Source organism: Chiloscyllium plagiosum, chromosome 17 (assembly GCF_004010195.1).
Source record: "Chiloscyllium plagiosum isolate BGI_BamShark_2017 chromosome 17, ASM401019v2, whole genome shotgun sequence".
Lineage (NCBI taxonomy): Eukaryota > Metazoa > Chordata > Chondrichthyes > Orectolobiformes > Hemiscylliidae > Chiloscyllium > Chiloscyllium plagiosum.
The window spans coordinates 50952487-50979520 of record NC_057726.1 but is presented as its reverse complement, the minus strand read 5'-3'; the positions used below and the strand labels follow the sequence as shown (position 1 = coordinate 50979520).

The following is a 27034-nucleotide window of genomic DNA, read 5'->3' as shown; positions in this document are numbered from 1 at the left end:
AGACTCCCCCATTGCTAAAAAAAAATCCCAAAGCTCTCTAGGAATTGTCTCTCTCGTACTGCTTTGAAAAAACTATGGTTCTGGAAATGCTGACAAGTTAATCATTAAACCCCCTCAAGCACACAGACTAAAACCCACATGCCCTGATTTCAGAATCTAAATTCTAAAACAAATGATGTTAAAATCTATGTAAATTGCACATATCACATATTGATCTCCACTTCTCCAAAGAGAGTTAGGAGAAATGCTTTAAATAACTAAAAAAGCAATTTGTGCTGATTTTCCAATGATTCCAAAGAAATAATGTTATGAGATTAGTGGAGACTGTAGATACGTCTCCTCAAATTTGCAACCTGAAATATGCATGAAAAGTTTGTTATACCCTAAATAAATAAGAATAAAATTATGCCTGTCTGCGTAATGTATTTTTATTTTTCATAGAGTCTGCCAGCATACGATACACCAGAGGTCTTTGGCCTCCACCCTAATGCTGACATCACCTATCAAAGGAAACTAGCCCAGGATGTGCTTGATACAATTCTCAGCATCCAGCCAAAAGATAGCTCAACTGGGGTCGGAGAAACACGGGAGTCTGTAGTTGTCCATTTAGCTGATGACATGTTGATGAAATTACCTCCAGATTACATAACTTATAAAGTATGTTGTGTAAAAAATCCTAATTTGCTGTGTTTAAAATTGGAACCCTAAATATTTCATGTGCTTGAAAACACGGATTAACTGAAATATCATCCTGCAAGATATATTTGTAGACTTGAAAGTGTTGTATATAAATATTATACATGTTTAATACCATTATAGAGTTGAATTAGATGAAGCAGAAACTGGTACAATAACATTGCTCAATGGTACATTATTAAAATAATTAGACAAGGCAACACATGCCCACATTGTTTTTCAGCTTTTCAACATTACTGAGAATGCATATTGTAAAATACATTAATTTCTGAAACATAATACTTTTGATTTCAGCTTTAAACACATGACTATTTAGCAAAGTAGCTATTGTTTGCATGTCTTGGATTTTCTGTTCTCCCAACCATCCTAGATTTATAAAATGTGTACCAGACTTCGACTCTTGAAGGACATCTATCTTCAAATAGTGGCAACTTTAGTATGTTGCAGAGAAGGGAGAATGATTTGAATACACAAACATTCAAGGAAAATATAAACAAACAGACCTGTATCAGACCACCGTGAGGCCTTATAGATTACCAACCTTTTATATGCACATACAAGGTAGAGATAAGCTAATATTAATATGATTCACCTTGCAGCAAAGAATGCTGATTCCAGCACCACTTCACTTTAGTTTCCATTTCAGCCCAGGGTCAAATATGTTGATGCTGTCTCATTTTTGATGAGGAAATTACATCCAGATGCCATGATTGTTGTTTTTGCATTGTGAATGAGGTAGCTATTTCTAACATTTGCTATAACTAACAACTTTGCAGATGGCTGCTCCCTTTAAATTATAGGTTATTTGAAGGCAGCATTTCCCTCGAGCTTCTTCTGATTGTGTAAACGATTGCTTGCGAGGTGAGGATAAACCAGTTTATTTTAAGAAGGAACATTGGAATAAATTAATTAAAATGGCTTAGGAGTTACTTTGTCGGTTAGTAATTTTACTCAGATTGAGAAAGTTTGCAACTGATAGTTTAAAATACATTTTTACTTGTTTTGATTTTAAGGTGGATGCTTGTAGGTTGAAAGCCACTCCAGTATTTCAGAATATATTCTAGTCTGACATTACTGAGGAAGTCCTAAATGTTTGAAGGTGGTACTCTTGGATGAGATATGAACTGAAATTTTTAAAGATCTTGTGGTACTGTCTAATGAAGAACAAAACATTTTCCAAGCATTCTGATCAACATTTCACTCTCAACCTATTCTATCAAAAGCAGATGAGTTGGCTGTTTTATCTTACTTGGCATTTGTGTAAAAGTGATTCTGGGTTTTCCTGCATTATAGCATGACAACAATTCAAAATAATTTGCTGTATATAAAGCTTTTTGAGAAGTTACTGAGCTACAACAGTGTGCTATTTAAATATAATTCATTAATATTGTCTCATTTTATCTAATATTTTACGTGCAATAGGTTTGATGGAATGCTTTGTTTCACTTCATAATAATAATTTATTTGTTCTTTACTTAATATTGTATTTCAGTTTTCTTTTCTTTACTCCAGGTTAAAGAAAGGTTGGCACAAATGGGTATTTTTCAGCCAATGAACATCTTCCTCCATCAGGAAATCGATCGTATGCAACAAGTGATTTCATTGGTGCGCAACACACTAATAGATCTGAAACTTGCCATAGACGGTTCAATTATAATGAGTGAAAACTTGCGCGATGCACTGGACTGCATGTATGTTGCACGTATACCCACCAGGTGGCTAAAGGTAAGATAGATGCTTTATAAGTAAATGTATATGAATGGTGATTGGGATGGAGTAGCTTCCACACCAACTGTTATTTTCACACAGTTCTTTCAATCATACAAGATCATTTCCTGCTAGAATTTTGTCTGATTAACTCTTTTGTTTGTTTTTTAAGTTGCAACTTTTCAAAAAACATTTTATGATAATTGTTATACTACACTGTTTATGATGTAGCACACTGATTCACCAACATACAATAGCATCAAGGTAAAATCTTTGCTTATTTACTGACTATGTAGTTGTGGCAAATGATTAACATTTAAGAATTAAGTCACTTATAATAGTACAGTAATCGATCTATATTTTAAAGGTCATCTGCAACAATGCTTTGATTGTGTTAAAAGTTAAACTCAATAGCTGGATTTACAATCAAGTAGAGAGATTGCACACATGAGGCAGGTTATACCATTTAGGAGCCAGTCTGTGTCAGAGAGTTGATTGGAGACGATAAATCACCTCTCAAAATAATATATTGGCTTGAAATGGTGTTTTATAATGTCAGAACTGAAAGGAAATTAGCACATCCTGTAAATATTTTATTTTCTCTACCAGACCGTTATTTTGAAACATTTTTAAAAATAACATTCATATATTTTATAAAGTTATTATGCATTTGGACAGACAGTACTTACAGAAGGCTACATGCATATCTAAAATGGGATGGGCAATAGTTTGAGCTTATGCTGGAGTCAGCACTTAGTTTGATATGGAAGATAATTTGGTGAGTTTTCTGCACCACCTCTGTACACTTTGCAATGCCCAACTGTATTACTTTGGCTGTCATAATTTTGCAGACATCTTCCTTGTCATGGTGACATTTGAATTTAATGCTCATGTTCACATTGATGGCACTTTCTATTGGCAACTTTTGTAAAGCTGACCCTGCAGTAAACTATACTGTAGTATGTTAAACGTCAACATTTGTATGTCCGGTTAATTGTTTATAATACATATAGGGTCTGACCCTATACAGGCAACAAGCAAAGCTAATGTCATTTACAAAATACCTTGCAAGAACTGTACCAAACACTACATTGGACAAACAGGCAGAAAACTAGCCACCAGGATACATGAACATCAACTAGCCACAAAAAGACATGACCCATTTTCACTAGTATCCTTACATACAAATGAGGAAGGACACCACTTCGACTGGGACAACACATCCACCCAGGACAAGCCAAACAGATACATGCGTGAGAATTCCAAGAAGCATGGCATTCCAACCGGAACTCTATCAACAAACACACTGACGTGGATCCCATTTACCACCCCCTGAGAAAAAGAATGGGAAATGACATCACCACTGGAAATGATGTCACCAACCCAAGGAAACATAAATAGAAAGTGAGCCATGCCATCAGTGCTTCATCCGGAAGCTCACTGATGATGCTACCTAGCATGGTGACGAAACGTCTGACAATGAACCTTCCAGCTCAGGACCAAACCTACATCCAGAATACCCCATATTTCCAAAGAATTCCACAAAGTTCAGACATCAGATCTACTGTGCACACATTGTGCTTCCCACACCTGGGTTACAAAAATTACACATAGAGTCATACAGCACAGAAACAGACCCTACGATGGTAAAAGATAGACAGGATCTAAAAGTTAAAGTTCTAATTTGAAGAAGGCCAATTTTGACAGTATTAGGCAAGAAATTTCAAAAGTTGATGGGTGCAGATATTTGCAGGAAAAGGGAGGCTGGAAATTGTTAAGCCTTCAAAAGTGAGATAACGAGAGTCTAGATAGAATATGTTCCAATTGGGGTGAAAGGCATTGCTAGTAAGTGAAAGGAATGCTGGTAGAGAAATTGAGGTTGTGGTTAAGAAAAAGAAGGAAGCATATATCAGGTATAGACAGGATTGATTGTGTAAATATAAAGGCAGTAGGAGTATACTTAAGAGGGAAATCAAGAGGGCAAAAAGGGAACATGAGATAACTTTGGCAAATAGGGTTAAGAAGAATCCAAAGGAATTTTATAAATACATTAAGGACAGAAGGGTATCTAGGGAAAGAATAGGACCCCTCAAAGGTCAGCAAGGCAGCCAATGTGTGGAACCGCAGGAGATGGGGGAGATACTAAATGAGTATTTTTCATCAGTGTTTATTGTGGAGAAGGACATGGAAGATGCAGAATGGGGAAATAGACATCTTGAAATATGTCCATATTACAGAGGAGGAAGTGATGGATGTCTTGAAACACATAAAAGTGAATAAATCCCCAGGACCTGTTCAGGAGTACCCTAGAACTCTGTGGGAATCTAGGGAAGTGATTGCTGGGCCTCTTACTGAGATACTCATATCGTCGACAGTCACAGGTGAGGAGTCTGAAGACTGGGGATTGCCTCACATGGTGCCACTATTTAAGAAAGGTGGTAAGGAAAAGCCAGGGAATTATGGACTGGTGAGCATGTCATCGATGGTGGGCAAGTTGTTGGAGGGAATCCTGAGGGACAGGATTTGGATAGGCAAAGACTAATTAGGGATAGTCAAATTGACTTTGTGAGCGAGAAATTATATCTCACTGACTTGATTCAGTTTTTTTGAAGAAATAACAAAGAGGATTGATGAGGGCAGAGTGGTGGATGTGATCTATATGGACTTCAGTAAGGCATTCGACAAGGTTCCTCATGGTAGACTGGTTAGCAAGGTTAGATCTCATGAAATACAGAGTCAACTAGCCATTTAGATACAGAACTGTCTCAAAGGTAGAAGACAGAGAGTAGTGGTCGAGGGTTGCTTTTCAGACTGGAGGCCTGTGACCCGTGGTGTGTCACAAGGATCGGTACTGGGGCCATGGCTTTTCATCATTTATATAAGTGATTTGAATGTAAACATAGGAGGTATAATAATGATTTGGATGTGAACATAGGAGGTATAGATAGTAAGTTTGCAGATGACACCAAATTGGAGGTATAGTGGACAGCAAAGAAGGTTACTTCAGAGTATAACAGGATCTTCATCAGATGGGTCAATGGGCCAAGGAGTGGCAGAGTTTAATTTAGATGAATGTGAGGTGCTGCATTTGGAAAGGCAAATCAGGGCAGGGCTTATATATTTAATGGCAAGGTCCTGGGGAGTGTTGCTGAACAAAGAGACCTTGGAGTGCAGGTTCCTAGTTCCTTCAAAGTGGAGTCTCAGGTAGATAGGATACTGACAAAGGCATTTAGCATGCTTTCCTTTATTGGTCAGAGTACTGAGTATAAGAGTTGGGAGGTCATGTTGCGGCTGTACAGGACATTGGTTAGGCCACTTTTGGAATACCGTGTGCAATTCTTGTCTCCTTCCTATTGGAAGGATGCTGTGAAACTTAAAAAAAGGTTCAGAGAAGATGTTGCATGGGTTGGAGGATTTGAGCTATAGGGAGAGGCTGAGTAGGCTGGCACTGTTTTCCCTGGAGAGCAGAGGCTGAAGGGTGACGTTATAGAGGTTTATAAAATCATGAGGGGCATGGATAGGATAAATAGATAAGGTCTTTTTCCTTGGTTGGAGGTGTCCAGAATTAGAGGGCATAGGTTTAGGGTGAGAGGGGAAAGACTAAAAAGAGACTAAGGAGCAACGTTCTCATGCATAGGGTGGTGCATGTGTCTACCAGAGGAAGTGGTGGAGGCTGGTACAATTACAATATTTAAAAAGCCTCTGGATGGATATATGAATAGGAAGGGTTTAGAGGAATATTGGCCAAATATTGGCATATGGGACTAGATTAATTTAGGATATCTGGATGACATGGACGAATTGGACTGAAGGGTTTGTTTCCATGCAGTACGTCTCAATGACTCTATGCTGAACATAATCCCAAACTAAACCAATCCCACCTGCCTGCTCCTGGCCCAAAACTCTCCAAACTTTTCCTATTCATGTGCTTATCCAGATGTCTTTTAAACGTTGTAATTGTACCAAATCCATCACTTCCTCAGGAGGTTAATTCTTCACATGAACTAACCTCTGTGTGAAACATTTGCCTCTCATGTCTTTTTTAAATCTCTCTCCTCTCACCTTAAAAACGTGCCCCCTAGTCTTGATTTCTCCCATCCTGCAATTGGAGGCAGCTACACATTGTATATTGGCAGCTGCCACCACAACATGCACATACGTGAAATGTGACCTATCACCATTCCTGAAGCTGGGAAAATGGTGTTGGATGGATGCTCAGGGGCAGAATTTCTGGTCTTCAGTCCTCTCTGCCATTTTCACAATGAGAGTGAGGCTCTCTGTCCTGTGAAAATTGAAGCCTTAGTATCGATATAGTCTTAATTAGTCAATGTTCAAACATACCTGAAACATTGTCAGCCACACGAATGAGTAGTCTAAGAGACAGCTATTTTTCTGGTGCAATATGGGGTGCTTTTTTTGGGTTATGAATAAACCTTCTTACTCACGTGGTGCAGAGGGAATTTCAACCTGTTTTGAAATCATTTCTATATAAACCAGCTACCTGTCTGAGCAAGATCTGTCAGTAAGTTGAATGAATATTTATTAATGTATCCATGCATATCTTAATGTCTTCTTACCGTCCAAAGTGATATTGGAACAAAATATGTTTTGCAAAAAGGAAATCTTTGATACAATTATCTATTGTGCAATATCTTGAGCAATATATGCAGATTCTAATTAGAAAACATTTGTAAGTACTGTATTGAATCTGTGTTCAGTGTATAATGGTATTATAGTTTCCTCCTTTTAATTTTACAAAGGCATCTTGGGCTTCAAGTACTTTGGGATTCTGGTTCACTGAGTTACTAGAAAGGAACCATCAATTCCACTCTTGGATTTTTGAAGGGAGGCCAAACTGTTTCTGGATGGCAGGTTTCTTCAATCCTCAAGGATTCCTTACAGCTATGAGACAGGTCAGTCAATAGTGCATCATTTTCATCCAGTTATTCTTAATGCAGATTATTCTGAGCCAAATAGTCAAATGTACACCAAGAATTTAGGGCGAAGCCTCTGTTTACTAAATCTCTCTTTTGCAAGGGCGATGGATGAGGGATTTGAATTTCTCTACACATATTTTCCCCTGATGGAGTCTCTCAAAGTGTCCTGAAGTTCTTTGATTTAATCATTTTTAGAAGTAAAATCACAATTGAATTATAAAGTAGTTATAGCATCAAAGGAGGCCACTTACTCCTTCCAGTTCATGCTAGATTTCTGTAAGACGTTTGAGCTTGTCTTATTTTCTTACTTTTCCTTATAGCTGTGAAAAGTATTTCCCTTCAGGCACTTATGCAATTTCCTTTTGAAACAAAGCTCCTCTATTTGTTCTTTACAATAGGCAGAGTGATGATTTGTACTCAACTAGCCCATGCTTGTAAAACCTGAAATATAATGTCAAATATTAGATGTGATTCCATGATTGGACGTGGTATAAACCTGGCCAATAATCCTAATGTGATTTATTTATGCTTGCTGGAGGCTCCACTGCCTGGGGAAGAGGGTGCCTGTGCATGAACCACCCTGTCCACCAGGACCACCAGATCCTTGTCCACAAAGCAGGGCACCATGTCCTAGGCAAATATCAGGAATTGTGGAAGGCTGCTATGGACTGATAGTGTTTGCATGGGTACACCATGGGCCTTTAAAGATGGCACAGGTGCAAGTGATGCTGTTTGTACAACAGATATCCTCTGAGTGGCATGTTGTTCCAGGAATGGCGTATAGTAAGATGGACTAGAACAGAGTATGGGGAATGCCTTAGGGATGGGGTAGCTAGTTAATGAGACACACTTGCTGAGATACAGTGATAAATTTTGCTCAGCCTTGTGGTGAGAATCTTTCCGATAAACTTGATGCAACTTGCACTTAGTCATAAAAGGTAAGATTCACCCCCATGTCTTTTGTTTAGGTAACACTGAAGATTTCAGCTACCTAGTAACTGATTTATTTTATGTTCAAAACATAAAATATCTTCATTATTCTTGATCCTGCATAAGGATACAGTTGTTTGATCATCAAAGCATTCCATCTTAACTGACCTGGTTACAAAAGAACAAGGTCAGGAAGAAAGTGCTGAGTTTTTTTTTTAATGATTTGTAAAATTTAACTTAAATCTTGTTGTGTTCTTATGAAGGAGTTTCAGCATCTTCCAGTGCTAAAGTAACTTTGCCTTCAAGCAGTACTGCTTCAAACTTTCAGTAATGCCACCTTGAACAAATACTTAATTAGTGTGGTCCTGAAACTATATTAATTTGTCCACCAAAGCAGAACGCCTCCGAATGATTAAAGCCAAATGCTGAGGATGCTGTAAACCGAAACAGAAGCAGGAAATATTGGGAATATTCATCAGATCTGGCAGTGTATCTGGGGTCAAAAGGAGAATTCATGTTTTTGAGTTGAACATGAGTCTTCAGAAACATTTGACCAGAAACATTAACCCTGTTCCTCTCCCCACATATGCTACCAGAGCAAGTGACACAATAGACATTGGAGACCTGAAATATAGCCAAAATACTCTGAAAACATTGAGCACATTTTTTTAGTATCAGTGCAGAATTAACATTTTAGACTGGTGACCCACTGTCAGAACTGTACGTAGAAATGTAACAGGTTTTAAGCAAGACAAAGAAATTGGTTTTGCATGGGTGGTGGGGTAACAGGTAGAGTGGCGATGAGGTCAAAGGTGGAAAGAACAAAACGAAGGCCAGTGGTACCTTGGAAAATATCTGTGAAGTACTCTGAGTTCTAAAAATGGGGCATGAAACTGAAATGGTAAACATGTTTTTCTCTCCAAAGATGTTGGCAGATCTTCTGCGTATTTCCAACATCTTTGTATTTTTCTAAACCATCTATCAGTTATAAATGTCAAATCCATTCAGTGTGGCTTGAGTCATAAAGGACATCATAGTAGTTTTGCTGACGTGTGTTGATATCTGGATCAATTTGACCCACAGTAATGAAGGTCCTAAATTTCCTTTGTTGGAGCAACATATTAATAAATATTCCTATCCCAACAGTTTCTTGAGTGAAGGCATCAAACTGATTGATCATTTTATTTGAAATAGCCATGTAGTGCTGAACCTGAGACTAGTCTTTACGTACTGAGAAGCTTTTGGTTCCAGGGATACACATTGCAAATATACACTGCCAAACCAAACAACTATGTTTTCAATCTTTTCCTCTCTGTAGAAGCATAACTGAATTCCAGTTAATGGCCACCATCTGAATACAATTAAATAATTAATATACAATTAACACTGATGACAATTTCAATTTCATCGCTAATGTATTTCTCTTTCTGTGCAATTTTTTAATACAAAAGTCCCATAAGAAACGATTTTGGGATATATCACCCCAATAACATAGAGGCATACAGCATGGAAACCCCTTGGTCTAACTCATCTGCACTGACCAGACAGCCCAATCTGACCTCGTCCCATTTGCCAGCGTTTGGCCCATATTCCTCTAAACCCTTCCTATTCATATACCCATTCAGATGCCTTTTAACTGTTGTAATCATATCAGTTGTACCACTTCCACTCGCAGCTAATTCCATCCACCCTCTGCATGAAAAAGTTAGCCCTTAGGGTCTTTTTAAATCTTTTCCTTCTCACCTTAAGATTTTGCCCTCTAGTCTTGGACTCCCCCACCCTAGAAAAAAGACCTTGGCTATTCACCCTATCCATACCCCTCATGAATTTATAAACCCATATAAGGTCACCCCCTCAGCCTCCGATGCTCCAGGGAAAAAAGCCCCAGTCTATTTAAATTCTACCTATAGTTCAAACCTTATCGTTCTTCATTAAATAATTTGTATAACTCAGAGAGGGCATCTTGCTCACTGCTGTAACAAATTGAACTATGTAAACTGCTTTGTTTCAGAGTGAGGGTGCATTTGAGGTAGAAATTAAGACAACAATTTGAGAAGGTTTTATTATGCATGTAACCAGTTAATCTTGATATTATGTGAAGGAGATTTTGCATTTTTCAGTGCTGACCTTCTTTACTTCAAAGCATGGTAAGTCACCCCGGAAGATTAAAGTACAACATTAGACTTCCTTACAATGTCAAGCAAAAAGGCAAAGGTCTCTAAGGAGACCCTGAACATTGCAAGTCAAGTTGAACAGATTCACAGCTTTACTTGACATTTTATGATGAGAAGAATTAGCGAGGAAATCTTACAGGAATTGTGGCTATTTAACATCAATATGCACTTAGTTACCTTCCCTGTGCATTCTGCATTAAAATTAGTTTTTCTTTTAACTAATAACAGGAAGTTACTCGGCTTCATAAGGGCTGGGCTCTGGACAGTGTGATGCTTCACAGTGATGTCACTAGATCATCAAAGGAAGATGTTATGCAGCCTCCTTCTGAGGGGGTCTTTGTCTATGGTTTGTATTTAGAAGGTGCTGGATGGGATCGACGTAACAACAGACTGACAGAATCAAAGCCAAAAGTTCTGTTTGAAATTCTGCCTGTTATTCATATGTCTGCTATCAACCACCACAGTAAGTCAGAAATGTTGCTCACGCATTGAAATATATTGCACTTACAATTTGTCTTATAGCATCAGCAATTGGATCTTAACGTAATTCATCCAATATCCACAGCAAGTATGCTATTTAAATTCATATATCTAGAAACTCCTGTCAGTGATGCCTTGTTCCTGTGATGTTGAAGTCTCCAGAGATTGAAATCTTCCAATTCACTTGAACTTCCACTTTTATGCTTTTAGTCTCACTGCAAAAATCTTTGAAAATGTTTTGTCTTGTTGAATGAATTGTAACTGTGTTTTAATGGGTTTCTGCAATTTACCTTATGTAATGTTAGTTTCACAGTTGAAAGAGCAGTGAGTAATGAGTTTCTCTATCACTGAGCACAGTAGCTCAGTCACAGCACCAGGGTGCCAGGTTCGGTCCAGCCTTGGGCAACTGTCTGTGTGGAGTTTGCACGTTCTCCCTGTGTCTGCGTGGGTTTCCTCTGGGTGCTCTGGCTTCCTCCCACAGTCCAAAGATGATGTGCAGGTCAAGTGAATTGGCTGTGCTAAATTGCCCACGTTGCTAGGTCCATTAGTCAGAGGGAAATGAGTCTGGGTGGGTTACCCTTCGGAGGGTCGGTGTGGACTTGTTAGGCCTAAGGGCCTGTTTCCACACTGTAGAGAATCTAAACTATAAAATCTCTGCCTGTATATTTCACAATCTCAAAACACTATCATTTTTGTTTTACACCATCTTGTAAGGAGTCATCCAAAAATAATGGAACGATTGCAAGAAGAGTGAATAGAAGAATGAATAATCAGCATGGATTTTAAAATTTTGCTTAATCAATCTTATTGAATTGTGAGGAGGCAACTAAGAGAATAAACTATAGTATTGCAGTAAATGGAATTTATCTAGATATTTAAAAGCCTTTGATAATGTGCCAAATACGAGGCTAATCAATAATGCCAAAGAATATGGAATCAGGAGATAAGTGACTGGATAAATTGTTAGCTAGCTTCAAGGAAGAAAACAATGAGTAACAGCAAAGGGTGGATATTCTGAGTGGCAGAAATGATGTCCCATAAGGATCTATGCTGACAGCACCACTGTTCAGAGTTTACAATAAACGATTCAATTTCTAAATTCTAGATTACACCAAATCATGAGGGTTGGTGGGAGGCTGGCGAGAGAGGTGGGGGAGTAGTTGCAGGGGTTGTGGTAGTCAGCGCTACAAATTAAAGGACAGTAATAAGCTTGCAGAGTGGAAAACCATTTATAAAATAGATAATGTGAAGTTATATGTTTTGATAGAAAGAATAGGGAAGTTACTTATTATGTGGAAGGTTCAAATTAGGTGGTTGGAGGAACAAAGGGTACTTGGAGTACAAATAAAGGGGATCCTCAGAAACACCAGGTATTATCTCTAGAAAGATAGGATTGAAAGGACAGAAAGTTATGCTAAACCTGTCCCAAACCTTGCTTCGACCATACTTAGAGAATACTGCATGTGATTCTCATCACTATTTTATTAAAAGAATGAAAATGCACTGGAGATAGTGTGAGAAGATCTGTAAGGGTGATAGCAACAATGGGTGAAAATACAGAATGGGAAACACTCACAGGCTGGATCTCTTTTTTTCTTGCAAAAAGAAGACTGAGGTCTTAATATTCTGAAAGGTTTTAATATAGTAAATACAGAAAGAGTGTTTGCTCTAGTGAGGAAGAAGCCTAGACCATCATCATAAGAGAGTCACCAAGTTTAGAAGAAACTTATTTACCCAAAGAGTGGTGAGTATGGGCAATTTGCCACCATAAGGTGTGATTAAAGCAAATATTTACAAGGAAGCTAAGTAAGTATATAAAGGAGAAGGGAACAGACAGTTGTTATGATAGATTTGTATGAGAACAGGTGGAAAATGTGAGAGAAGCAGAAATACTGATATGGTCTGGTTGGACCAAATTGACTTTCTGTGTCATATATCCGATGTTAGGTTGCAGTATGTCAAAATATTGAAAAATAATTTCATCTTTGGATCGTGTAATTCACTAACATGGTGAATGTGTCCATAAGATTTGGTTGAATCACTGTTTATCATGCCCTAATGGCCATTTTTCTCGATTGGGCTAGAGAGTGATAATGGGCTATTTGACCCTGGGGTTTTCAGAGAGGTCCAGCATCCACGCTTGCACCTTCAGCAAGGGTCACTCAAATGCAATCTGGAGAACAAGCCCTTCTGTTTATATTAAGTTAAACTCTTCAACTGAAGACCTGTGGATGCTGTTGGTAGTGGGAACTACTTACGTTGTTCATTTCATAGCAATTACTGAGCTTCACAGAACACTATAATCTTCAGATTCAATTGAAATGCAAAGAAGTAAAACAATTTTGTTTCAAGAGCAAAGTCTAGAGAAAATAGGGCTGTGTTTTCAAGCACAGGAGAATATTGAGAGGAGATTTGATAGAGTGGGGTGAAGCAACTCATCTTTCGCGACACTTAAGTCTGAAATGTTGGAAGTAGTTTGTGATTGAACAGAACACCAAACAATGAAAAAAATGGTTGCTATGATGTGACAGTGGTGCTCATGGCCCAGAATGGCTGCTGAAGGTGATCACGACTGTTGAAATTTTGAGAGGTGTGCTTTGACCAAACAAAGAACTAATTTCACCCTCGAATGGGATCCCTGGATCCCAAAGAGATCCCTAGAAGTTGTGACAATGGATTTGATGGACCTTGGCCCCAGTAACAATTGGAGTGAGCAGTATTTTCATAGTCAGGGATCTCTTTGACTTCACACACGCCATTCCCAAAAGTGACCAAAACTGTAGTCAGACTGATAGCATGTGATTGGTCTGTTTGGGCTCCTGAGCAAGGGCTTGTCCACTCTGACTGCTTTTCTTTTCTTTTTTTTCTCTTCTTGTGTTTTTTCTCGTATCCTTTACTTATCTCTTGTCCTGAGCACAGATGACATCGGCAGCAGTGAGGAATACTGTGGTGTGGCCTCAAGTGGGTCCAGCACAGACCTCGCTGCCATGGTGAATGAACCAGTTGTTAGTTTTCCAGGGTGAGCATGGGACCTGACATTGGAATTGGTGCCTGCTACATAGTTGGAGGCAATGTTGGTGAGATACTCCCAGCAGCAAAAGATGGTGCCTGATGATTGGCGACTTCATCATTGGTTGGGTCCTCACAAAGCAATAGCAGAGAAGAACCTGCCCAGGGGCAAGAGATGGTGCCTGTAGTTGGGCAACTACAACGTTGGTTGGGTCTGGTGTAGATGGCAGTGAGACGGTGGAGGAGGGATTGTGTTGCAGGCGTCGTTGATGATGAGCTGGCTCAGGGCTGATAAACTCTCTTTAAGCAAATTCTTTTTTTTTAACTTATTCTTATAACTGTTCAAAATGGTGTTGGATCGCAGCAACCGTGGAAAGACTTCACTGTATTTTACTATTTTTCTTACTGTAAAATACACGTGACAATAAAATCATCCATTCAAATCATTTCAATCATTCAACCATTCAGTTGGCACAACTTTGACAGTAAGATCCTACAAGAACAGAGGTCTATGAGCCATACCATTCCTTTGCATCTGGAGGGTAATCAACAATGCAAATAATTCACTTGTACCCTTCATGACCAGCTGCTTATCTTTCCTCCTGAGAGTTAACATAAGAGGCCTGGGTATCTTCTGGAGCTAGTTTATAGTTTCCTATACTCATCCATAGGCTATTTTCAATGATTTCTCTTCTTTGGGTAAGATCCAATCCTTCCTCTGGTCACCTCCTTGGGCTCACCACACTTTCAGATGGGGATGGTCCTTCAGTGAATGAATAGCTGAACATCACAAGAAGCTAAGCCAGGCATGTGAGATAGTATCTGAGGGGACTGAGAGAATCGTGGTGAAGAAAATCATTGACTGATCACAAGGCTGACAGGACTGGCTTTCCGGTTGGCGCAAAAGTATTCCTCCATAATGGAAATTCAGGGGTTGTAATGAGATACAGGATGTCCATAGCTGTGAACATCATAGAGTCATCATGTGATTTGACACAGATGGCCACATTTATGTATTTGGACTGAAAGCTGAAGAACAGCTTCAGAAAATGGCTCGGGGTGGGGGGATTTGCTGAAGGCAAGCAGTCTTATGGATTTGGAGGGAAGCAACTTACTCAACACTATTGCGGAATCTGCAGTGTCATAGCAAGTTGGCTTGAGTGAAGTAGGGTCTGGTAATATTGAGGATTCCTGAGTGACTTGTGCACTGTATCAAGGGAGTGCATCCTTTGTGGAGAGACCTGCTCCTGTCCTGAGAAAGGGTGCAAGGATAATCTGCCAGGAGATGGAAACAAGTGCCACTGACCATATGACCTCTGGAGAGTTGACTGACCTAACTCCAATATAGGCGATCCATCACAGAGCCTGGATCTCTTGGAAGGTATCAATATAGAAGCTGAAAAGGTCCTCTTGAGCAAGTGCTGGATATCACTCAACCCTTATCATTTGCCCAGATGAGTGATTCAAGAAGAGAATGCTGCCACTGATAGGGATCTGAACATTTTAGCCACCGTGGTGCATTTGAACCTGCCAATTAATCAACTGCTAAGCAAAAGGTCACTGTGTGCTATGTTTAGTTACTGATAAAACAGATCTCAATAGGTAAGTGTATAACAGAACTTCCAGTACCTGGTGTTGATGGCAAGGAAGGAATTAGGGTAGAGGAGCTTGAGTAGTCGCGTTGGGACCTCCAGAAGCAGTGGCATTGTATAGGGATAGCACCACACAGGGAAGGGAAAAGTCAACAGGATCCTCTTGGGAGGAATAGGGTGTCTTTGGGTGAGGCAGGGTGAAAGGCAGCTTCATGGAGAGAAGGATATACAGACAAAAGATTTCCTCAATCAGATGTAAATCAGAGATATAACTCTATATAGATATCCGGTTTTGCCTGTTATATCCTTTAGCTCCCTCCATGTTTATAATGACCCAATGCCAGTGGGAATAAGGGAATCCCTGTTTCATTATCTTTGGGTGCTTTCTAGATATTTAAATCACCTCCTCAGGATTGTGTATGTTTCAGTAAGATCACCTCTCAGTTCTATAAACATCGATAAATACAAGCCCAGCCTGTTGAACCTTCCCTCAATAAATTCCCACACTCCCATCCCTGGTGTCAGTTGACTGAACCTCTGTGAACTATCTCTAAATGATTTACATACTTTCTTCAATAAGAAAACCAAAACAGTGCACAGTACTTCAGATGTGGCCTCACCAACACTCTATACAATTGTAGCAAAACAATCTTACTTTTAAATGTCATTCCTCTGGTAATATATGTATGTGAAGCTATGAATAAATTCCAGTGCCTTATTACCATATCGACATCCATCAGTATTGGCACTCTCCTGGACCATATTTTTCTCTTAGATGCTGATGATCAAACTAAGCTCTTTACAGACACCACAGAGTCTATCCATTGATCACTGAAGGTGTCCAATGGTTATGAAAGCTAGTGCAGCATTGTCTACAAAGGGCCACTCTGAGGATTGGCACATATTTGTCTTGGATCTGAGGCAGGCAAGACTGAATGGTTTTCTATAGGTTCTGGTAAACACCCTTTGTAGATAAACTGAAGGGATAGACAGCCACAAAGAGAAGAATATATTGTATTGGTGAAGAATGCATTCAATGTTGGTCCCAGAATTTAATTCTGTTTTGACTTACCATTGGTGTCAAAGCATTCATGTGATGGCTGGTCAAAACTGACATTACATGTTTTCATGTAAAGAGATCACAGTTAGATTTGGCAGGCAGCCAATTATATCCAACAGCTTAAATAGACTACCTCTGCTCTCTGGCAGAATATCTCGGTGTGATTGATAAAATGGTTCTCCCCAACAGCTTTTATTGGCTTGATTCAAACCTGTATATTTCTTATATATACCTTTATAACACTCTGTAACTTCTGTGATTTTGTTTTTGTCTTTTTGTTTTACAGGTTCTAAAGATACTTTGGTGTATTCCTGTCCAATTTATAAAAAGCCTGTGAGAACTGATCTGAACTATATTGCTGCTGTTGACTTAAGAACAAACCGACCTCCTGATCACTGGGTACTAAGAGGTGTTGCATTACTCTGTGATGTGAAATAAGTTGCACAGGTCAATTTGATGTATTAAACTTATGTAATGTAATCGTGGCAATGGAACAATTGCAGCAAATTGAGCAAGAACACTGTTACCTGAAATTATTGCTGACGTATGGCAACTGTAGTGAAATATTGCTGATAAAAGATATATTTTATCAAAGTTTATTACCTTATACTCACCAGGACAATCCACAAGAATATGGTGCTGGAAAAGCACAGCAGGTCAGGTCGCATCCAAGGAGCCGGAGAATTGACTTTTCGGGCACAAGGCCTTCATTAGGAATGATGTTTGAGGTCATTCCTGATGAAGGGCTTATGCCCAAAACATAAATTCTCCTGCTGCTTGGATGCTGCCTGACCTGCTGTGCTTTTCCAGCACCACACTCTCGATTCTGATGTCCAGCATCTGCAGTCTTCACTTTCTGCTAATCCATAAGAATACCAATGTGAAGGTGAACATCACTTTATACTGCATGAGAAAACAGTGCTAGTTTGTTGGCAAGTGGACTCTGATACAGGCTTGCCATTGAAAATGAAAATATCTTTTTTCAGCAATACTCAAGTTGTACTACCAAATGACTGACTATACACTTGCTGACTATGACAATGAATTGTCATTCTATCCCCATGTAATGATGTGACTAGTTTGGCAATTAGTGAAAGCTATTGGTTAAACACACACAAATTTGGTTTTGCCTATTTTAAACAATTAATCATAATTGTCATGAAGTCTGGCAAAGAAATGGTTAATCTTAAGCATTAATGATCATGCGTTTTACACACATATCTGGCTCTGCGCATGTATTCTGGTTCCACATGTTGAAGGACTCAAGTGCCCAAAGTTACTCATTGAGAGAAATTTTGATGATAATTGAAAAGAAGCAGCTGAACCTTGGGCATTATTTTTGAACTTCCTGAAGAAGGGCTTATGCCCGAAACGTCGATTCTCCTGCTCCTTGGATGCTGCCTGACTTGCTGCGCTTTTCCAGCAACACATTTTCAGCTCTGATCTCCAGCATCTGCAGACCTCACTCTCTCCTCATTATTTTTGAACAGCTGGGTTGACTCCAAAGACCTTTCAAAATAACAGATAGCGCTTGCATGTAGAAGTCTCTCACGCCCATTTCCAGTTGTTACAATTTTCACCTGTTTGGGGCGGGGTGGAGCAAGATCGCACAGATATGAAGCATGATTTTGCTGAGCCATTTTAAAATATTGTTGACTTTAAACTAATTTTGTTTCTGCTCTTCTAAGCCTCAAACCACATTGAGAGTTTCAAATTTGTAGAGGAAACATAATAGCTCTTAAAAGACAGGTAAGGTATGTTTAAATATCTGAAGTTATTTAAACCCCAGCTTTTTAAAAGCAAAAAAAACTAGGCTACAACTGTTGACTGGAGTGTAAAAAGGTACACAATGCTGGTGTACATGATTGACAGGCCATCCAGAATAGCTTAGGAGAAACCATTACCATTTATTCCTGCAATTTAAATAGATTTGGGTGTTGACATTTCCCAAGAGCTAGTATTATAGCTGAGTCCATTCAGAATGCACAGGAGTTGAGTTTACATTTGATTGACAATTTAAAGAAGCTATTATAAAGTTATGTACCTTTGATATAATTACTGAATCAAAGTTTGTTGAAGTGATTCCTGAATAAAAGTTTGTTTATTTTTATAAGAGATTGACCACTGAGGGGGACCTAAAGTCTTTAGGTTTCATTAATGAGAGTTTTTTATTTGCTGTGTCAATTGTGAGTTTGAGAGAGCTCTATTAGATTGTTATAAGTTTAAATATTTTTAACTCCACTTGGTTCCTAAAGTCTGTCTAATTTATATGCTGGATGAGGAATCATAAGGGTGACATAGAGAATTTGAAGTGTGATGAGGGGTACAGCGAGCATGAGGGGGCATGGAAAGGGAGGAAAAGGGTGTAACATGACATGGACAGGACTTGGGAATGAGTGAAGCTGTGGGCTATCAGCATTTTGTAAAGCCGAGTGAAAGTCTCAGTCTGAGGTGGGCCTTCTAATCAGCCCACATCGACAATTGCCTGATTCTATAGCTGCCTCTAAACTGCCTCCAGAGAAGGCAGCCACAACACATTCCCTTTCTAGCTGGAGCAAACATTGTGATGGAACCCTCTATATCCAAGCAAAATTGGAAAATGTTCTAATCTGAGCTACTGTTCCAGCAGCAAAACATTGGATTCTGTTTATGTGTTATTCTGCTGTGAGTTAGTAACAATGAATCCTGAGAACTGTGTGGTATGGTAGGTTTGAACATCATTCATTCACCTGAAGGAGAGTGGTTTCAAACAATCACAAGAACCATGTAAGCAATTGGAGAGAAGAGTGCTCCGGCCATTCAGAGGTGGTGAGTTAACCAATCAACATCTTTTTCCCTGTAGGGATATGTTATTGTGATTATTGAAATTTAGTATTCTTGTTTTTGTCCTGTTAGGCAATATCTGACTTCTGTGCTAAGTAAAGTGGTATAAAATGGATAGCTATTTCTTGTCTATTTGATGAGAATTGTTATCAGGGTCAATGTACAGGTGTGCTGATTAGTAATTTACTAAAACTGTAAGAAACAAATTACATTGAGACATAAAATGTGTTTACTGGAGATAGTAAAAAGGAAGATGTGATTCAAAATGAGGGTGCCTATTTTCACGGTTTCTTAATGTCCATTGTTTTGCACTGTGAGTTATGTGGTGATGAAGCATGAAAGTGTTACTGTCCTTGAATGGTGCTTTAATACTTTGGTTTGTCTTCCAAAATCTTAGGCAATCATGTAATAAATTTTATAAGCTTACATAATTTGTGTTCCTTAATTGTGCCTGAGTCATTTCATCAACATCATTAACTAGTTACTACATGAGTCCAAGAATAATTTTATTTAAAATCTCTCACTTAGAAATTTATACACACATTTTGGAAAATCAGTGCTGGATTCTGTAGATCATTTCAAAAGGTTTCAGTGCCACGATGTGTTTTAAACTGTAATGGCGAACAACCCTTCACTATTACGTTTGTAGATGAATATTTTAATAATAAGTTGCTTTTTTTGTATATCGGCAACTGTAAATCTACATGATGTTTCAGCACACTTTGTGGGTGCACTTCTTTACTCTTATTTGGAAAAGGCAAAGCATTATAAGGGATAGTCAACTTGGCTTTGTGTGGGGGAGGTCTTGTGTCATAAATTTACGTTTTTGTGTAAGTGGCAAAGATGATTGAGGGTAGGGGAGTGGATGTTGTCTACATGGACTTTACTAAAGCATTTGGCAAGCTAGGCTGGTTCAGAAGATTAAGTCACATTGAATCCATGGTGAGTTGGTAAGTTGGATACAAACTTGGCTTGGTCATAGAAGACAGAGGGTAATTATGGAGGTGTGTTTATCTGATTGGAGGTCTGTGAATATTCTGCTTAGGATCAGTGCTGGGACCTCTGTTTGTAAGATATAAATGATTTGGATGAAAATATAGGTGGTCTGATTAGTAAGTTTGCAGATACAATAATATTGGTGGAGCTGTAGATAGTGAGGAAGGCTATCAAAAGATACAGCAGAATGTAGATCAGTTGGAAAGTTGGGCAGAGAAATGGCAGATGGAATTTAATCTGGAAAAGTGTATGGTGATGCATGTCAGGGGGTTAAATGCAAGAGGAAAGTATACAGTAACTGACAGGACCCTGAGGGGCATTAATATACAATGGGATCTAGAGTGCAAGTCCATATGAAAATATAAAAAAAATCTTTTATCCATTATAAAATGAAATGAAAATAGAAGACTTGTTGGTGTACAGCATGATGCTAACCTCGTAGCTGCACTATGTTCCAGCAGCATATGTGACAAGCACACTGGTTGCCCTTCTAACAATTGGCCATATCTGGACATCTAAGGGACATAATCCTCAGTCAGGGGGATCCAGCACAACAAGACAATGGCATCTTCAAATATCATCCTAGGGGCTTGGGTACGGTCATTTGTCTACTCAGACTAGTCAGGGTCCTCTTCTCATAGGCACTGTGGGACGAATTTCAGGCACCACACCACCTATCTTGGTTCTTTCTGCCCTATTGTGGACTGTTTCCTTGTGCAATGAGAAAAAAAGGGAGGGATTCAGTGAGATGAAAGTGAATGACACAGCTGTAAGAGCTGGTGCAGGAGGTGGAAAGGTGTCCAAGTGAGTAGGTAATGCAAAGCCATGCAGGGTGGGTGGTGTGAGGAAAGATGTTGCATGGGCTTTTCTTATTGGAGTGGAGAAGAATTGGGCTAGCATCAGATGAGATGGATTCCATAGGGACATGGTAGATTGTTAATGAGGCATGTTTGGGATGATAGTGCAGCAAATCTTGCTTGGCCTCATGGAAAAAAAAATTCAACAAACATTATACTGTCAAAATATGCTAAGATTCTGCCCATTGAGTTTAATTGTGTTCTCTCACTTAGATGACGTTTTAGTGTCCAAATGTTAAATCCTCTTTCCTAGCCAGCATCACACACACTGGTAGAGCTCAACTGCAGAGTAATGATACTGTGTGACACAGTCCTTCAACTAGCCTCACAACCATTCTAAATATTAAGCCTCTTTTAAAAAGGCAATACTTTTAGATTAGATTAGATTACATTACAGTGTGGAAACAGGCCCTTCGGCCCAACAAGTCCACGCCGACCCGCCGAAGCGAACCCACCCATACCCCTACCCCTACCCCTACATTTACCCCTTACCTAACACTACGGGCAATTTAGCATGGCCAATTCACCTGCCCTGCACATCTTTGGACTGTGGGAGGAAACCGGAGCACCCGGAGGAAACCCACGCAGACACGGGGAGAACGTGCAAACTCCACACAGTCAGTCGCCTGAGGCGGGAATTGAACCCGGGTCTCTGGCGCTGCGAGGCAACAGTGCTAACCACTGTGCCACCGTGCACAGATGAGATGGATTCCATAGGGACATGGTAGATCCACATGGGTAGACATGTTGCATTTTATTCAAATTTGCTTAATTTTATCTGCATATGATGAAAATGTTGATGTTTTAAAGCATCATAGAATGTGATACTTGCGTAGTTCTGTAATGCTCTCATCTGTGTTCCCATAAATCCAACGACTTAAGCCTTGAAAAGGTATGGTGCACAACTGTTTAGCTAATAGTTAAAGCACCCTTGGGTCCTGTTTATCATTCCTCACCTGTCTGCAGCTTTTGCTATAGTTGACTATGTCAACACCTCTCCACTGTCATTTAGCTGGGTGGAATTATACTCAATCTGTATTTACAGCATCATTTGCAATAGTTCCTCTTTTTGGTCCTCCCACTATTACCTCTGATGATTCCTATGGAGCTACATTTGGCCCCTTGCTCCTAATCCTTAGCTACATTCTACTCTGTGGTGATGTCTTCGAAAAACACTGCACAACATTTCATAAATACACTAATGCCACACAGCTCTTTCTCACGGCCACCTCTTTCAATTCTTCCATGTGGCTACATTAACAAGTCGAGTGTGTTGCTGGAAAAGCACAGCAGATCAGGTAGCATTAGAGGAGCAGAAAAATCAACGTTTCGGGCATAAGCCCTTCATCAGGAATGAGGCTTGTGGGTTGAGGCTGACAAGTTGGAGGCTTAGGACTGGGATAATGTGGGGGGTGGGGAAATGAGGAAGCTGTTGAAATCCACATTCACCCCTTGTGGTTGCAGTTTCCCAAGACGGAATATGAGGTGTTCCTCCTCCAGGCATCGGGTGGTAACGCTTTTGGCAGTGGAGGGGAACCTGTATGTCCTTGGCGGAGTGGGAGGGGGTGTTAAAGTGTTCAGCCATGGGGCAGCGTTTGATGGGTGCAGGTGTCCCAGAAATGTTCTCTGAAACTATCTGCAAGAAGGCATCCTGTTTCCCCGACGTAGAGGAGACCACACCGGGTGCAACTGACGCAGTAGAGGTACATTGATAGAGGTACAGGTAAATTTCTGATGGATGTGGAAGGATCCCTTGGGGCCTTGGAAGGAGTAGAGGAGAGTGGTGTGGGTGCAGGTTTAGCACTTCCTGTGGTGGCAGGGAAAGGTGCCAGGAATCGGGTGGGGGGGTGTGGACTTGATGAGGGAGTAGCGGAGGAAATGGTCTTTCCGGAATGCTGATAGGGGAGGGGAGGGAAATATATCTCGGAATGCTGATAGGGGAGGGGAGGGAAATATATCTCTGGTGGTAGGGTCCGTTTGTAGGTGGCGGAAGTGGCAGAGGGTGATGTGATGTATGTGGAGGTTGGTGGGGTGGAAGGTGAGGACTAGAGGGATTCTGTCCTTGATGCATTGGGAGGGATGGGGATCAAGGGCGGTGGTGCATGAAGTGGAGGAGATACGCTGTAGGGCAGCATAAATCACGTGGGAAGGGACGTTGCGATCATGGAAGAAAGAGGCCATCTGGAACTTTCTGAGGTGGAATTGGTCATCCTGGGAACAGATGTGGCAGAAGTGAAGGAATTGGGAATAAGGGATGGTGTTTTTACATGAGGTCTTGTGGGAGGAGGTTTAGTCTAGGTAGCAGTGGGAGTCAGTGGGCTACATTAACAAACTGTTTAGCTGATGTCTTGTAATTTTCTATTAAATTACATATTGGGAATATTGAAGTCATTGTTTATAGCCCTGCTTCCAACTCCATCCCCTTCCATACAAACTTGGTATCATTGTATCCTGAGATGGGTTTTTAGATCTCCTATTTGTACCACCATTAAGAAGGACTATTTCCACCTCATTAACATCACCCAACTTTGCCTCAGTTTAGCTCACTTGCTGCTGAAATCCTCATTTTTGCCTTTGTTATTTCGAGCTTTGACTTTTCCAACACGGTCCCAACTGGGCTCCCACATTCTATCTTCTGTAACAAGGTCATTCATCAATTTCTTCTCACTGACCTACATTGGCTGCTGGTCAAGCGATATCTTGATCTTAATGGAGGATCTGACATATAAAAATAGACAGGGACTTTTTTTCACTGGAGTGTAGGAGGTTGAGGGGTTGACCTTATTGAGGTTTATAAACTCCTGAGGAGCACAGATAAGGTGAATGACAAGGGTCTTTACCCTAAGGCAGGGGGACGTTCAAAACTAGACAGCATATTTTTAAAGGTGAGAGGAGAAAGATTTTAAAAAGGGCATGAGGGGAAACCTTTTTTTTTTAACACAGTAGTTCCTGTGTGGAATGAACTGCCAGAGAGAGTGGTAGATGCAGGTACAGTTACAATGTTTAAAAGACATTGCGGATAAGTTCATGAACAGGTATGGTCTGGAGAGATATGGGCCAAGCACAGGCATGTGGGACTAGTTTAGTGTGGGAATGTGGTTGGTGTGGACTGGTTGGAACAAAGGGTCTGTTTCCATGCTGTAAGACTAAGAATATTAAAAATTCTTACATTAATTTTCAAATTCCTCCATGACCTAATCTCTCTATCTCTGTTCTATATTCAATTCTGCATCCCTCAGAAATAGCTGCATAGTCAATTCTAGCCTCCTGAACACCCCAAATCCTTACCAAGGTCACCACTTTGTACTGCAAGAGATAAATGTTACATTACAATCTGAAACATTTGATTTGGGTGTTATAGCCACTTCAACTCAGCAGTGTAATTAAGGATATAGAACACATTTCCTAAAAATAGTACCAAATATTATTAAAATGCTTGGGCAAGTCCCCATTATGCAGCGTCCTGCTGCTGCAAAACATCCAAGCAAGATTTAAATGTAACTACATGTTGTGAGCAGAAATTCTCCCACGTTCAGGCACTCTTATTCAATTTCAATCACATTAGCTTTACAGCCAGCTTGATGGGATTGAATCAGGCAAAGATGGAAAAACTCATCACATTGACCTGGAAAAATAATGAAAGAGTGGCAAGCAGGGAGGAAAGTGCAGCAGCAAGGGGGAATTAGGTTGAACATGCTTTTAAGAACTAAAATGATCCACCATTTCAAACAGCATTACCTTACCTGTCATAACCAATGCTGTAATAGATCCACTTCATTATGAGGCCACATTCTCAGACTTCCCACAAGAACAAAAAAACTGCTTCCATTTATAAACTGCCTTCAACACAAAATCTCCTAAGATTCTTCATAGAGCCATTATAAAGTGAGAGACACTAATCTTATAAAAATGTTTTATAGAAGATGGCCAAAAGACTTATCACCAAGGTAAGTTCCTATCTTAATAGGAACATGAGACAGGGATATAAGAAAGTTTTATGAGGTGATACCAGATCTTTGTACTTAGGCCATAATGATAAAGCAATTAAAGTTAGAAATTCTCAAAAGCCAATATTATTGGAGAGCAGAAATCAAAGATGCGGGGCTTGAGGAGATTAGAAAAAAGAGAGAGAGAGAAGCTATGGAGAAATTCGAAAATAAGGATCAGAATTTCAAAATAGAGGTTTGCCTTAACCAGGAGTTGGTGTAGGTTTATGAGGACAAGGATGAGGGGTAAACAGAATGTGCTGCCAATTTGGAGACAAGGAATGTTTTGAATGCTGTCAGGTTGAGACAGTAGATGTGGACTGCATGCATGTGCACACTACTCAATTCTGAAAGTAACAAAGTGAAGGATGAAAAGACACTACTACACACAAAAGTGCAAATATTTCAAGATTAATCGGTAAACACCAAATTTAAAATCCTCAAGCCCATTCCGTCTTCTTTCTCTTAACACTGCAGAATTGGCTTCCCTGAAAGCAAAGTTTATATAACGTAGTACTAAAACTACATCCAAGCAAAGGCCAGATTCAGTCACAGTCTGAAAACTGCGTGAAGGATACTGAAGTAGCCCTTATCCAATAGTCCAAGGAGAACGCTGCCTTCCTGTTAAAAATCATCTTGTTCAAGGTGCTCCCATAACTGACAACACCTTTCTGAATCTAACTAAAGTCCTCTAAGAGCTTTGTACATTTCAATAAGGTCACCACTCATTCTTCAAAATGATCCTAATAATCCCTTCCACCTTCAGGAATCTGTGGACAAGAAGCCCAAGATCCCAGAGTTTCCTCGTGTCCTGCCATTCATCAATACTCCCTTGACTCGTTCCTTCCTCCAAAGTGAATCATCTCATGTTTATAAAGATAAAATTCCTTCAGCCACTGATCTGACCAATCCATGTCTTGCTGAGACCTTCTTACTGTCAACTATTTATGCACAAGGACTTCCAAATCCCAGGGCTATAGGTTCCTGATTACTTTAAATATTTAGCTCCACTATTCTGTCTACCAACGTGCATAACTTGTCATTTTCCCAGATTATATTTGCTTGATGTATGTCAGTCAGACGTTTGACAAGGTTCCTGTGGGAGACTGGTTAGCAAGGTTAGATCTCATGGAATACAGGTAGAACTAGCATTTTGGATACAGAGTGGTTCAAAGGTAGAAGACAGATGGTGGTAGGGCAGGGTTGTTTTTCAGACTAGAGGCCTGTGACCAGTGGAGTGCCACAAGGATCGGTGCTGGGCCCTCTACTTTTCATCATTTATATAAATGATTTGGATGTGGGCATAAGAGGTATAATGAGTAAATTTGCAGATGACACCAAAATTGGAGGTGTAGTGGACAGCAAAGAAGGTTACCTCAGATTACAATGGGATCTTGATCAGATGGAGTTTAATTTAGATAATTGTGAGGTGCAGCATTTTAGGAAAGCGAATCTTAGCAGGACTTACACACTTAATGGGAAGGTGCTAGGGAGTGTTGCTGAACAAACACCTTGGAGTGCAGGTTCATAGCTCCTTGAAAGTGGTGTCGCAGGTAGATAGGATAGTGAAGGTGGCATTTGGTCAGACTATTAAGTTGGGAGGTCATGTTGTGGCTGTACAGGAAATTGGTTAGGCCACTTTTGGAATATTGCGTGCAAGTCTGGTCTCTTTCCTAGCAGAAAGATGTTGTGAAACTTGCAACGGTTCAGAAAAGATTCAAGGATGTTGCCAGGGTTGGAGGATTTGAGCTATAGGGAGAGGTTGAACAGGCTGGGACTGTTTCCCC

At 39.9% G+C, this 27034-nt stretch overlaps 1 protein-coding gene across 1 annotated transcript in view; it reads left to right on the top strand.

Moving 5' to 3' along the window:
* Positions 1-17150, top strand: part of LOC122558738 (dynein axonemal heavy chain 5-like) — a 274642-nt gene extending 257492 nt beyond the window's left edge. Inside the window, exons 77-81 of the mRNA XM_043707530.1 lie at positions 442-657; positions 2209-2421; positions 7164-7316; positions 10673-10907; positions 16872-17150. Of these exons, the coding sequence (XP_043563465.1) occupies positions 442-657; positions 2209-2421; positions 7164-7316; positions 10673-10907; positions 16872-17023 (969 nt within the window). The 3' untranslated portion in view covers positions 17024-17150. The remainder of the gene's footprint in view (positions 1-441; positions 658-2208; positions 2422-7163; positions 7317-10672; positions 10908-16871) is intronic.
* Positions 17151-27034: the final 9884 nt, after the last annotated feature.